Here is a 15,779-nt window from a genome sequence, read left to right as displayed (position 1 = left end):
AAAAATGTTAGTTTTTTATCCCGAAAAATTCAAATTTTTAGTGAAAGTTTTTAGTGTTTGGGAAAAACACAACTCAACTATTAATAAATAACCACAAGTTTTTGCATTTTCAAATTTGTAGTTTTGGAGACGGTTGTTAGAAAATTATACCGTGGAAGTTATGTTAAGTGAGCAAGAAAATTACCAAATCTTTAAATCAAATCACATAATGCCACTGCAAGGAAATACGTTTAATAATTATGTATAAACCATGTTCTTCAGCCAGCAAAACCCATGCTGTCCTTCAAGTTGAGACATCCAGGAGCACCAGCCGTGAATTCTCCAGAGCAGGAATAACTACCATTTCTTTTTGGAGGAAGCTAAGACCATGAGGACACTAGGTTCACAAATACTCCTATCAATTAATTTGGGGACAGTCAAGGAACAGGGTAGGCAGGAGTCATGCCTTGCCCAGCAAGGAGACAGAGATGGACCTGGTAGACTAACAACATCAAGGAACATTGCAAGTCAGTGCCTACCAAAAGAGCTGTGTGTTGCGGAAAACAATATTGATGATCAGGGCCGCCACCAGGTGCCCCCCTTGACAGTGCCGCGCAGCCGAATCTCCAAATTCCCAAGAGTTGAAGATCGGAAGACCCAAAGACCTGAAGCGCCGAAGATCCGAAGCTGCGAAAAGTCCCAAAGCACCAAAACCACTAACGGAGCAAAGGCCGCAAGCCACTAAAATACCCGAAGTTGAAGTCCTGAAGCCGCAAAAAGAACCGAATCCACGAAAGAAGCTGAAGCTGCAAAAAGACTAACGTCAATGCTTTTTTTTTAAGTTATGGGGGGGCCTGGCCACCAATGATTTTTTTTAACTTGTAGGGGGGCCCTGACCATCAATTTTTAAAAAAAACTTTTATGTGGGACCCTGGCCGCCAATGATTTTTTAAAATGTATAATGGGGTCCTGACCACCAATGGCTTTTTACAACTTGTGTGCGGGATCGGACCACTCCCCAGGCCAAAAGAAAACAGTGTATGGCGTGTGCCGGCGGTTATTCATGTGTACTGTGCGCCTACGTTCTCTCATGCGCTTGGGCCCCCGGATGTTTGGAACCTGGTGGGCCCCAAATGCTCCACTCTGACCCTGCCTGTGTGTGAGGGGGTTTTACAGTTTTTAGCACTGATGTCTGTGTGGCCTTTTTTACTATGGTGTGGGGTGGGCAGGATCTGGGGACTGGGCTGGGCAGGGACCAGGGGGCCCACAAAATGTTGTTGTATGGGGCCCCATGATTTCTGATGGTGGCCCTGTTGATGATGTACTGTTGTAATGCTGTTGACATCATTATACTCTGTCAGTATGTAGACCTTGGCTAGACAGACAGGTGGGTTTTCATAGCCAAATACTGAAACTGAAAAAAAAAAAAAATATGAACAACTGCAGAATACATAATTGGATTTCACTATTGATATTAAGTTAACTATAAACTAAACAAAAAATTTAATTGTCAGCAACATTGAGTTGACCCCGTATTTTACATGATGTACTTTAGTCAGAACAATTCAAAGACTTATGCGGTTCCAATGATTAATTCTATCTTTTGCCAGTTTCATTAGTGATATAAACAGACCAGATGGCATTAAATTTCAAGGAAATTGCCTTTTCATGTTGTGATTTACGATTAAGCAGTATGTAATTTTGCTTGGACGGAAATGGCATTCGGACCCCTGAACCTTATTTGGCTGCTCACACCATATTTGTCCTACTGTTGTTTTGTTTTGTGTTTGCTGTCCATGTAGCAACCATCTACTTTGTGACAGAAAGAACTGAACTTCAATATAGATGAAAGAGGTTTTTGAGGTTGGAAGTGAAGGCTGTCTGATATGTCAAGCGGGAAATAGTTGAGCATGGAAGTAATCACGGAAAGCTAACAGAAAAAAATGTCAGACTGTTAGGTATGATGATATTTTTAATGGGGAGCTTCTGATGGAAAAGTGCTTTACAGAACATAGAATTGTATCTGTATCTGAAATAATGATATATTCTCACAGTTGTTTGCTACCTTCCCATAATTGTCCTGTGAGCTATTTCCGAACTTGTAGTTTGGAGGGGGCAGGAGGCCTTTGTAGGGAACTTAGGGTTTTAAAAAGGCTTTAATTATATTTAACAGGGCATGGAGAGTTGGTTTTGGGAATGACACGATACATTATCAGGCTGTAGAACAAAAACACTTGAGCTAAGTGGACCCCAACCAGTGGCTCATAAGCAACATGTTGCTCACCAACCCCTTGGATGTTGCTCCCAGTGGCCTCAAAGTAGGCGATTCTTTTTAAATTCCTGGCTTGGAGGCAAGTTTTGGTTCCATTGAAACCAGGTGTACAGACAAACCAAGCTAAGCCTCCTGTAGGCTGCCAGTCCACATAAGAGCTACCAAATAGCCAATCACAGCCCCTATTTGGTTTCCCTGGGAACTTTTTTCATGCTTGTGTTGCTCCCCAACTCTTTTTACTTTTGAATGGGACTCATGGGTAAAAAAGGTTGAGGATTTCCATTCTAGCCTATAATGTTGCCTGCAGTGATTGGTTTGGGTTCTGGCAGACTTTTGAGGGATAGCCCTATGTGATCCTAGTACTCAAATGTTTAAACGAATGCTAGAATTCTGGGGTACAGGATAATCCCTTATATCCACCTGTATACACAGAATTCAACATGTTTTAATTCCCAAAAGCAACTTACAACGAATGGTCTATAAGAAGCTAAGCATTTGCAGCACAAAAAAAAATCCTTGGTACAGGAAATATCAGCAAATTTTTTTTACAATACAAAACAATGTTTAGTATAAAAACAATATTCTCAGTGAATATAATGGCTAAATGTACCTCCAGTAGACAGATGAACACATGAAAGCATAATAAGCATGCAACATATAAGAAAATAGAGTAAAAAAGAAAACAAAGTTTGATTTTGAGAGGTCTTGGGGAAAAATATTGTATCCACAGCCAACAGGAAAAACATACAAAATAGTAGGAAAAGATCATTTTAATTAGAGATAAATGTTTTATATATATTAATGTAAAATAAATCTATTTTACATGACCATATGTTTATGGGGTAAAATGGAAATGGAGGGCTACATGCAAGCAGTTTGTTTCAAGAAAGACTGTATTTTATATTCTTGTTACCGGGAAGAGAGAATCGACATAAGTGACTCCAAATTTTGCATTCCCCATCTGTCAGTGGGTGAAGAGGTAAAGGCAGAGAATGTGGATCCAGAAAATGGAAAACACCAACAAGCAACTAAAATTGCAGTTTTAACCCAGTATTACCCCAGAGGTCTGAGGCAACAGATGGACAGAGATTGGGGAGAATTAATTCATTTAAAGTCAGTTGGAGCAATAATTGGACCTAGCCCAGGGTTTATGAAGTAGACATACAAGCAAGTCCAATAAAATGCCAACCCCAGGAAGGATTAAAGGACAAACACTTAGTCAAAACAAAGACCAAGCTTATTCAGAAAACCAGACTTGGGCAATGCCTGCATAGACCCATAATAAACACTGAAATCTAAATTGGAGCAGCTGCATGAGAAGAGTTTTATACCTACAATAACTCATGTGTGACCTGGCCTATGCCACAAATCATACACCTACACAGACAAACCACAAATCAAACACCAGTCAGCATGAAGGGGGGTCAGGAATGAGTACATAAAGCACTATTAGGCATGGGCAAACAGTGGCCTTGGAACAGGGGATTTATGCTTATGGCCAAATACATATAGAAAGATCAGAAAAATAACAATATCTCACAAGAAGCTCTTGAGCACGTGCTAAATGAATTATTAAGTGAATGCAAGGTTTTAGAGTTGCATGCACCATTTATTCCTTACATAAAATTTGCAAGAAATAACAAATTGCATAAATCCTGCTTTTGCAGAATTGTATTGTTTTCATACAATGAATCATTTTATATGAACATATTTGTGACTGCCTCCCATTGATCCTTGTGAAAACGCTAAGGGGCAGATTTACTAAGCTCGAGTGAATTTTCGAAGTCCAAAAAGTTTGAATATCGAAGTAATTTTTTGGATACTTCGACCATCAAATAGGATACTATGACTTCGAACTTACTTCGACTTTGATTCAAAGTAAAAATCGATAGTAAAAAGAGACAGTACTTCGATAGTCGAAGTACTGTTTCTTTAAAAATCCTTCGATTTCAATACTTCGCCAAATTAAAGCTACCGAATTGCTATATTAGCCTATGGGGACCTTCCAGTGCATTTTTTAAAGTTTTTGGCATCGAATAAAAATCCTGCGATCGATCTCTAAAATCGTTTGAAACGATTGGACGATTTTTATTCGATCAATCAAATGCTATTTTAGCGCTAAATCCTTCAAATTCGATATTCAAAGGATTTCAATTCGATGGTCGAATTTCGAGGGTTTTAACCCCTCGAAATTCGACCCTTGATAAATCTGACCCTAAGTATTTCTTCCATTGTTTCTTTTTGCTTTGAAAAGAGCTGTTCCTTATCTTTTCTAAATTGCTAAAAATTCTGTTCTTCTGTTATTTAGTTTGTATTTCTGTTACGATATATTTGCTCCTGCTCTTTTCTTTTTTTTAAACAGGAGAGATGTAGATCCTGAGAATGTAACGCAATTAGACAGAGAACAAGCAAAACGTATAGTCTACTCAGTACTCTATGGAGCAGGTATCAATTTCACTACGAATTTTCTTGAGTTCTCGGAAGTTATGCAGATCGTAAGGATCGTTGTGTATATTTATCAGTTCAAAGGTATTTTTCAGTAGCCTGCTATTTGCACTTTATGATTTGCTAGTTCCCCCTAAATCCTCTGTCGCAACAGTTATAGGCAGCAGTTTTTTTTGTCCAGAACACAAGTGCATTAAAGTAGCTAAGGTGGCAGGTGGGAGATAACTAAGGGAAGAGAAAATTATTCTGCCTGTTGTACATAGTAACATAGTTAGTTAGGTTGAAAAAAATACACACGTCCAAGTTCAACCTTAAAGGGATACTGTCATGGGAAAACATGTTTTTTTCAAAACACATCAGTTAATAGTGCTGCTCCAGTAGAATTGTGCACTGAAATCCATTTTTCAAAAGACCAAACAGATTCTGTTATTTTCAGTTTTGAAATCTGACATGAGGCTAGACATATTGTTAAATTCCCAGCTGCCCCAGTCATGTGACTTGTGCTCTGATAAACTTTAATCACTCTTTACTGCTGTACTAAAAGTTGGAGTGATATCACCCCCTCCCTCCCCCCCAGCAGCCAAACAACAGAACAATGGGAAGGTAACCAGATAACAGCTCCCTAACACAAGATAACAGCTCCCTGGAAGATCTAAGAACAGCACTTAATAGTAAAAACCCATGTCCCACTGAGACACATTCAGTTACATTAAAGGAATACTGTCATGGGAAAAAACATTTTTTTCAAAATTAATCAGTTAATAGTGCTGCTCCAGTAGAATTCTGCACTGAAATCGATTTCTTAAAAGAGCAAACAGATTTTTTTATATTCAATTTTGAAATCTGACATGGGGCTAGACATTTTGTCAATTTCCCAGCTGACCCTGGTCATGTGACTTGTGCCAGCACTTTAGGAAAGAAATGCTTTCTGGCAGGCTGCTGTTTTTCCTTCTCAATGTAACTGGATGTGTAGTTTTTACTATTAAGTGTTGTTCTTAGATCTACCAGGCAGCTGATATCTTGTGTTAAGGAGCTGTTATCTGGTTACCTTCCCATTGTTCTTTTGTTAGGCTGCTGGGGGGGGGGGAAAGGAAGGGGGGTGATATCACTCCAACTTGAAGTACAGCAGTAAAGAGTGATTAAAGTTTATCAGAGCACAAGTCACATGACTTGAGGCAGCTGGGAAATTGACAATATGTCTAGCCCCATTTCAGATTTCAAAATTGAATATAAAAAAAACAGTTTGCTCTTTTGAGAAATCGATTTCAGTGCAGAATTCTGCTGGAGCAGCACTATTAACTGATTTATTTTGAACATTTTTTTTCCCATGACAGTATCCCTTTAAGTAGGAGAAATAGCCTGCCAGAAAGTAATCCCACCCTAAAGTGCAGGCACAAGTCACATGACTGGGGCAGCTGGGAAACTGACAAAATGTCTAGCCCCATGTCAGATTTCAAAATTGAATATAAAAAAATCTGTTTGCTCTTTTGAGAAATCGATTTCAGTGCAGAATTCTGCTGGAGCAGCACTATTAACTGATGCGTTTTGTAAAAAACATGTTTTTCTATGACAGTATCCCTTTAAGTCTATATATAACCCGCCTAACTGCCAGCTGATCCAGAGGAAGGCAAAAAAAAAAACATTTGAAGCCTCTCCAATTTGCCTCAGAGGGGGAAAAATTCCTTCCTGACTCCAAGATAGGAATCAGCAAAGGCAATTGTATGAGGATTATTATTTATTGTCTGTATTAATATGTATTGTCTTTATATAAAGCCTTACTGGTGGTACTCAGGATGATTTAAAGGGCACCAATCATGACCAAAATCATTTACTAAGTAAATACACTATGTGAAAGTTCAAGAAATCCGATTTTTAAAACAGTTAGAATTGTTTGTATAATGTAAATGATCAGCTCACTATTCCTTCTGCAAGATCTCCCCTATCTCCACTGCAGTTCTAGCTGAGGCAGCCATCTTGGATTTCACTGGCTCCTCCTACCTATATCTTCCCAGCCAACTGTAGCTCTGAAATCTCGCACATGCTCAGTTCAAATTCCTTGTTTGCTTATCAACCCTTCTAAGCTATTTTCAAATCAGCCAAACCTGTGTGTTAGCTGCTGTACAGTAGTGCTGCCCCCTGCTGGAAGTTAGCAGGTGGCAGCACTTCTAGTGGATTCTTCTAGTGGAGGAGTTTACTAAAACAAGGCATTCTGGGTAGAATACTCAAAGCAGTGTTACAATCTGAGCATGCTCCTGAAATTTGCACATTAGAGTCTCTGTTAGAGTCTCAATATGGCCTCCCTCAGTGAAAGAAACCATTTGACAAAGTAAGGGATTTTTTTAAAACCTGCAGTGTTTTCAAAAAACTATATATGTAGTTTGATTAAACGTGTTTAGCTTGTACTGGTCAGATTGTTAATATGTGTTTGATTTTGGCTGTGATAGGTGCCCTTTAACCAAAGTTCACAGAGCTTACAATAGGAAGATAAAATGACACAGGTAATTGACAAAGGAATGAGACTTAGGGCTTTACACTTTATGACTGCATTGGATCACAGACAGTCTATGCAAACTTAGTATCTTACTGGTTAATGCCTGGCATGTGGAAGGGGCATCAGCAGCTCTCTTTGCTTTTGGACAAGATTACATTTAGTTGACACAAGAGTCAGCATCAGGAATTGAATCAGAGTCTAGAGATTTAAAGTTCCCATACCTGCTCAGGCTCCTCGGTTTTAGTTTTGACAGCCCTCTCTATGATTTTATTGGATCACAGATCTATCCAAAGTAGGTCTTACATGCTGATGCCTAACCTCGGCACTTTGAAGGGGCATCAGCAGCTTCCCCTGAGATCTTTTGGTCAAGATTAACGGATCAATGCAGTTTGCATTTGGCATAATGTCATATCTGATTGTTTTGCCAGTAGGAGAATCGGAAATCCATGAGATATATAAAATGTTCTTTACTTTTGACACTTGCTTTATCCTAGGAAAGCAAGGTTAGACAAATTGTTTATTGGCCTTGAATATAATTCTCAACATATGATTAAATGCTTATTATGCATATGATCAACACATATAGAATCCATGGTGACATATAGATCTGATCAAGTCATGGTCTCCAAGGTGACTACAGAGAGTAAAAACATGAAATGGCATATTATTGCTATTTTAATTACGTTTGCTGCACAATGCTGACTTTTCAGATAAGCCATGGATATAATATGTCCATTGGCTTATGACGGTGACATGACTAATAAACCATGTTTAGGGCCATATTATTTTGTTTTTATATCATCATTTTTAATTTTGCTTTATGATCATAATTGCCAGTTTGATTACAGTACCAGAAATAGTAATGTTAGAAACCAACACTGCAGTATGGTTTAGCTCTAAATTATACATGCGATGTAGTATTACACTTATTGATCTCTCAAGTAAATTCAGCTGAAATAGATTTATGAAAGGCTTTGTTATGATTCCTATTGAGCAGATGATAGAGACATTGCAGACCATAAAATAGAAGGGTTACATAGTAGTTACAGTTATTAAGTAGATGTTCCCATCAAGTACACTTAACGATAAGGTAAAACACCAATTTTACTTTCTTTCCAAACTGGCAGCATGATTTTTAAGCTGGATGAACAGGACAACTTGCAGTCAACCAGCCTTAATTATGGCCGCAAATGCGGCATGTAAAAACATACCTCCCAACTGTCCCTTTTTCGGAGGGACAGTCCCTCTTTTGACAGCTCAACCCGCAGTCCCTCATTTGTACTGGAAAGTCCCTCTTTTCTCTGCTCTGAACAGCCAGAAAAAGAAACAAAGTTTCTCACTTAATTGGCTTTTAGCAGAGAGCCCAGAACAGCTAACAGGTGCAAATAAGATACGTTGTAACAATTTTGAGACACAAAAAACCAGTTTAGATAAGGAGAAATATTTTCAAACTTTCATAACCTGCCAAATTTTGTAAAACGAGCATGGTAATTAGGGGGTGTGGCCACAGAAAGGGGTGTGGTCAAAAAATTTGCTCCGCTACATGTGGAAAAAAAAATTTTCTCCCTCTTTTTACTTCCAAAATGTTGGGAGGTATGCAAAAATGGAGGCAAATACCTATTGATGTTATTCACATGTCCAAACATGCAGCTTGCATTAAGTGCCATAGAACCCTGACATTACCAGCACCTAGGACATGGAAGGAATTATAGGAGGAGCAGACCAAGAAGATTGAGGGAAGAGGGGTCTGATGAGGTCCTGCAACTCAATTTCTCCCCTACCATAGCAATACTGTATCCAAAGGCCACACAACAGCCTCTGTGATGAGGTGATTTGGGGGGCAGCAATACATTGTTATGACCCTGCCTCTTGATTTTGTTATTTTTGTTTCACATAATGAGACATTCCCTCCAGGCCAGGCCTTGCTTGACTCTACCTAGAACTATACATCAGAATTGTATATAACTAATATAGCTTACTGAGAACTAGGTGGTATGGTTGCAACATTCATGTGTCTGAAACACAGGAGATGATTATACACGATGAATACATTTATCAGGTTATTTGTTATCTATATAAATTGTATGTGTACATTACACAGTGATACCTTCGGTTGGGTAATCGTTCAGCTTGGAGGGATAATACAGGGTTAATTCACGTGAGTTACGACATTGTTACTGTTATGTTTCTATATTAAAGGTAAGGAACGCCTTTCACAAAACCTGGGTATCACACCAAGTGAAGCCAACACATTTATCGAAAGCTTTCTCAAAAAATATAAAGTGTCGGAGTTTGCTCAACAAATTATACAGCAGTGCCAGAAAACAGGTAAGGGACACGTTATCATTTTTCTTGCTTCAAGGGAAACTAAAGCCAGTAGCTAATAATAGCCCTTTAACTCTTTGCCCCCCATGAAAATAGAAACATAAAAGGGCTCATTTATCAAGTGTGGGGCAACTTGCTAAGTGACATTTATGTGGAGTAGGGCTGTCCTGAATCTTTCTACAGCTTATAGCCCCCTACAATGTAAGTAGGAAATAGATTGCTACCTTTCAGGATACTCCAGCTTCCCCAACTTCTGTTCTTCAGAGGTGAATTCTGCCAGCAGGCAGGGAACTGGTGTGCACTCTGCAACCTGAAGCAGTGCAGTAAATGTGTGCTAGCTCCTGGGCGAGGAAGAGGAGGGATGTACCACAAGATCCTGGAAATTAAGAGGCATTTGCTTGGGACAGCCCTGTCTTAAATGACATAGGGGCTGAAGGAAATAAAAAGTGGTACAGCATCCCTAAGCCATAATAATAATAATCAAGCTATGGGGCAAATTCACTAAGCGCCGAACGCTAGCGTCAATTCGCTATCGTTGGGCATTTTCGTTACTTCGCAAATTCACTAACGAACGCTGGCGTAGATTCGCTAGTGTTACTTCGCACCCTTACGCCTGGCGAATTTTCGCTACGGACGTAACTACGCAAATTCACTAATGCGCGCCATGTACTGAACTCTACCTTTTACGCTAGACTTCCTTCGCCACCTCAGACCAGGCGAAGCGCAATAGAGTAGATAGGGATTGCTTCAAAAAAAGTCAAAAATTTTTCTAAGTCCCAAAAAACGCTGGCGTGTTTTCTACATCATGGGTGATAGGCTGAAAAAGATCGAAAAATTTTTTAGGGCTCCCCTCCTTCCCCCCTACATTTCCTGACTCATGGCAACTTACCTATACAGTGGGCACATTTATTTGATGTTTTGAAGGTTTTCTAGGCATTTGCAGTGCTGATACGTATTCCTCCATTGAAATTTGAATTTGGCGCCGTATGCAAATTAACCTTCGCTAGCGTAACTTCGCTTCACTTAGCGAATCAACGCTAGCGCAACTTCGCAACCTTACGCTACCCCTGTGCGCAACTTCGGATTTTAGTTAATTTGCGGAGCGCTGTCGAAACTATGCCTGGCGAAGTGCGGCGAAGCGTGGCGAAGTTGCGCCTGGCGCAACTACGAATCTTAGTGAATTTGCCCCTATGTTTCTTACTGGCTTTAGTTGTCCATTACATACCCACTCAATTTTTGTTAGGTTTCAGGTTATTTACAAACTCACAATGTGTCACAAAATACAGGTATGGGACCGGTTATACATGCTCAGGTCCTGGTGATTTCTGGATAACGGATCTTTCTGTAATTTGGATCTTCATACCATATGTCTACTAGAAAATCATGTGAGCATAAAATATACCCAACAGGCTGGTTTTGCTTCCAATAAGGATTAATTATATCTTAGTTGGGATCAAGTACAAGATACTGTTTTATTATTACAGAGAAAAAGGAAATTGTTTTTAAAAATTTGGATAAAATGGGGTCTATGGGAGACATCCTTTCCATAATTCGGAGCTTTCTGGATAATGGGTTTCCAGATAACTGATCCCATAGCTGTACTAATAATTCCTCTTTGCAAAATTACAATATTACTGACACACTTGAATTTGGTGATAATGATTGTATATCTCAATAAATGAAATCAAGCCAAATAAGGTTCTGTTAAGCATCTGTGGTGTAGGGAAGGCAGTAAAATGGATGTTTGTGACACACTGCAAAATTCATGAACCCAATTAAATCAGTCCCTATTGATCACAAGGCATTATGAATATTTAATGGTTATTATGGCTTTAGTGAACATTTTTTAAGGCCTGTATTGCTTACTGAGTTTTAAATTGACAGATTTTCCATGATTTACTAGAGTATAAAACCAACAGTGTAGGGGTATAATGACTGAAATATCCCTAGAGGTTCCCAACAAAAGAACATGGAACACATACCCCTACTAAAAGCTAAACAACGTCAATGTGCCTATTAAGAGGCCCATTTATCAAAGGTCGATTTTGGAATTCCAGTTTTTTTGAATTCTAATAAATTCTAATATACTCGAAATTCGATTGGGAAAAAAATCGAATATCTAAAACTTGAACTAATATTACCGACCCGAAAACTGAAATCGAATTCGACTAATCTCGAATTGAGTTTTTTCTCCGACACTAATGTCAGGAAGTCGGTTAACATCTTAATATGGGTCAATGGACCTCTCCCATTGACTTATACGTGAACTCGCCAGGTTTTAGGTGGCGAATTCGAATTATTCCCAGGAAATAGGTTTGATGAATCTCGAAATTCTAATTAAAATTCTAATTGAGTTTGGATAATTCACAATTCAAATTTGAGAGTTTTGACCAAAAAGAGAATTCGAATTTACTATTCGACCCATAATAATTCATGCCCCTAAATTTGGGAACCTTTATGTGTGCCGCCATAGCATAGGACAAGGACTGACTACTCTAAGGATAATGTTGTTACTTGGCTTTGCATTTTTAAATCTGGCATGACAGTAACAACAATTGAAACCAGTAGAATTTTTAAAGACAGTATATTCACTTTATTTAGAACAGTGATCAGTGCCAGTTTAAGGTACCGGTAGGCTGAGGGCAAAAATTTCATCGGTAGGCCCCTGCTGCCCAGAGAAATTTGTGATAAAACTAACCTCCTGCAGGTGAAACAAGGGAATGAAGAAATTATCAGTGCTTAGTTATGTAGATGTGAAGCCGCAAACAAAATATAGTAACAAAGATTCCTTAGATATATATGATCCAATAGATCAAAATGAACAAAGAACAGATATTATGGGTTTGTTGTAGAGCTCTTTCAGCTGAAGTGTGGTAGGGGGGTCTAACATTCTACTTCACTGCTTTATTATGGTTGCTGTATGCAGGCAATGTAAAAGTGTATTTAAGAATGACATCACACCACACTAGCATATAGTCCTAGACTACATATAGCTCAGGGATTAGTGTTAGTATTCAATGTGTGTTTGTGACCCCTAGCCATGTTCCAGTTCAGGAGATGGTACTTAGATTACCTATAAATATGACCCTTGTAAAATACTGTATATATATGCATTTGTGTACCCATATCCCAGTAGACATTGCATTGGGCTGATGATGCATTTTAGACAAAACTTTCAACATGAGTTTGATTCTATTAGGGACTGAGAGATTTGCTATATCATTTTTCCTTCCACCATAGCTTTCTATTAGAGGTAAAACCACTTTTATTGGATAACAGGGATGGCATTATGTAATTCAGCTGCAGCTCAATTAAGGCACCGAACCAACTTTTTTCATGTGTTTTTTGTTGACAGTTTTGTTATTGAAACAGCAAACTAATATTTTTGCGGTCCTTTTATTCATTCACCATATTGCTGTCTTTAATCCTACATAGTCTATGAACAGATGCATGAGAGGGACACAGAGGTTGGTGGAAGGGTAACTATTAAGAGAGAAAATGTCTCATTTAAAGGAGAAGGAAAGGCTAAAATTAAGTAAGCTTTATCAGAAAGGTCTATATAAATACACCAGTAAACCCTCAAAGTAATTCTGCTCTAAGTCCTCTGTCAAAAGAAACACAGCATTTATTTGCTTCTATTGTGTACTCATGGGCTTCTGTATCAGACTTCCTGTTTTCAGCATAAACCTCCAGGGCAGGGCTTGAGCATGCTCAGTTTGCTCCTCTCCCCCTCCCTCCTACCCTCGCTGCTGTAATCTGAGCTCAGAGCTGTAAGTGAGCAGGGAGAGACTCAGGCAGGAAGTGATGTCACACCAAGTTTATATGGCAGCTTCTATCCTAAACAAACAGAGAGAGTGTCTAGAGCTGTTTACTCAGGTATGGTAAAGACTACTGCAGAATAAATATAGCATTCTAACTTGCACTATTGTGGCTAATCTGTTGGCAATAAACCATCTTGGAGCTTTCCTTCTCCTTTAAGCACAACTGAATACGGGGCAATGGTGGGGACTACAACTGCACTTCTGGCTTTAAAGGAGAAGGAAAGCTCAGATTACAGCAGGGATGGTAGGAGGGAGGGGGAGAGGAGCAAACTGAGCATGCTCAAGCCCTGTCCTGGAGGTTTATGCTGAAAACAGGAAGTCTGATACAGAAGCCCATGAGTACACAATAAAAGCAAATAAATGCTGTGTTTCTTTTGACAGAGGACTTAGAGCAGCATTACTTTGAGGGTTTACTGGTGTATTTATATAGACCTTTCTGATAAAGCTTACTTAATTTTAGCCTTTCCTTCTCCTTTAAAACCACTTTCAAACAGTTCCTTCTTTATTCATTAGGGCACAAATCAGTACAGCAGTTCACCGACAGGGCTCTATCCCCTGGGCCTTTATCTTAAACATTCACTGGACTGCACACTGTCAAGTGGAGCTCACTCTTTCAGACACTTATGCCCACTAAAGCATACTAGTTACCACAAGCTTCCTCACTAACAAAGTCACTATCTCTTCCAGGGAATGACTCTACTGCTGCTCTCTTTCCTTCCAATGATGCATTTCAATAATTCTACCTGCAACCTTCCCTTTTATCACTTCCTTTCCTCTACCCATCGTGGATTCTACATAGCAACAGCTACCCTCTAGCTCCCCTTGGTGGTTAACCTGAAAATATCTGCATTAACTACTTTATACTAAAACAGTTTTCAATTTTACCCTACTACAAACATCCAAGGGATTGGTGAGTTACATGTTGCTCATGAGCCACTGGTTGGGGACCACTGCTGTAATGAAACTGAGATGTAGGTTGCATAAAATTCTACACTACTCTTCTGCATCAAAAGTAAAACAAAGTATCTGTATTGAGTTATAAAAGGCATGAAGGATCTTTTCAGACACCTCTTCAGTGACTGCAAAAACCAGTGCAGTTTGACCATGTTTCTGTCACTCTTGTGAACCGCCTATAACACCAATGTTTTTGTGTCTGGAAATTTTCTTATAAAACATGAGTTGAAGTGTATTTTGTCTTTATCTCCTGGGCGTGCTGATTAGCAATTTCCCTCTGTGTCCGTAGGATTTGTGGTATCACTAATGGGTCGCAAAAGGCCCCTTCCACACATCACAGCACAGGACTTCACTTTGAGAACACAGGCAGAAAGACAAGCTGTCAATTTTGTCATTCAAGGTAAATTTTACATTCACTAATAAAGAATACACACAATAGTTCTTCTGTCGTGCAAACTAGGGGGGCATTCACAAAACTGGTTTATTCAAAATTACTGCGATCAGTTTCTTTACATTTGACATTTTGTTGTTGCTAGACAAAGCTATGTGCTGATTAGCTGCTGTGGTTTACAACTTCAAAGTAACATTTACTCCAGATCTGTGAAATACTCCATTAATCTGTGTTCATGTTAATGACAACAGTTGTTATTTCTTTCCACATTCTAAAAATGGTACCGGTATGTATGTATATTTTATATACAGTATATTTATATATATATATATATATATATATATATATATATATATATATATATATATATATATATATATATATATATAGTATATAAAATATATGTATGTATATATATGTGTATATATATATATATATATATATATATATATATATATATACTGTATATAAAAATATACATACATGAGCGAGTGAATCTGTCTAGAAAAATTCACGAGACGACGAAAAATTTACGAAACGCATTGAAGTCACCATTTTTATGCGCATGACAATTTTTTCGTCCCAGATAACTTCTCTCTCTCCAAATGCATTAAAGTCAATGGACTTTTTTCTTATGGCGACTTTTTTATCCAAATGCATTAAAGTCAGTGGGCTTATTTTTTTTTTTGTCCGTTTTTCTCGGCAAATCGCAAAAAAAATCATGGCTGGAGAAAAAAAATCGCTCATCACTATTTACCACTACTGGGCAAATTTGCACCTGTTCAATATCCCATAGCACTCAATGAATTATTAGCATTATCTTAACCAGCTGCAGGTATAACAATGGAAGCAAAATTGAATTGGTTGCCATGGGTTAGTACCCAGGTAAAGATCTGACCAGTGTTAATAAATGATCCCAATTGTATGCCTGAATGGATGACTTTAGTGAGTAAGTGTGAGTGTTCTGAATTTGCTGGGCTGTCTATGTTTTCCATTGTAAAAAATGTTTTGCATATTAGGTAGCAACATTTTTCTCAAAGGCTAGAATTAACATGACACGGATCACTGTGTCAGTGGTCAGAGGTTCCCAGCCAGAAACCC

General features: G+C 38.6%; 1 protein-coding gene across 1 annotated transcript in view; it reads left to right on the top strand.

The window, feature by feature from the left end:
- The window catches only part of poln.L (polymerase (DNA directed) nu L homeolog), a 79,674-nt gene that overhangs the window by 46,679 nt on the left and 17,216 nt on the right, over positions 1–15,779 (top strand). The window contains exons 20-22 of the mRNA XM_041583744.1: positions 4,614–4,696; positions 9,387–9,515; positions 14,577–14,687. Coding sequence (XP_041439678.1) covers positions 4,614–4,696; positions 9,387–9,515; positions 14,577–14,687 — 323 coding nt within the window. The remainder of the gene's footprint in view (positions 1–4,613; positions 4,697–9,386; positions 9,516–14,576; positions 14,688–15,779) is intronic.

The sequence above is a fragment of the Xenopus laevis genome, chromosome 1L (genome assembly GCF_017654675.1).
Source record: "Xenopus laevis strain J_2021 chromosome 1L, Xenopus_laevis_v10.1, whole genome shotgun sequence".
Taxonomy (NCBI): Eukaryota; Metazoa; Chordata; class Amphibia; order Anura; family Pipidae; genus Xenopus; species Xenopus laevis.
The sequence above is the reverse complement of the archived record's forward strand: the minus strand, read 5'-3'. Positions and strand labels throughout refer to the sequence as shown.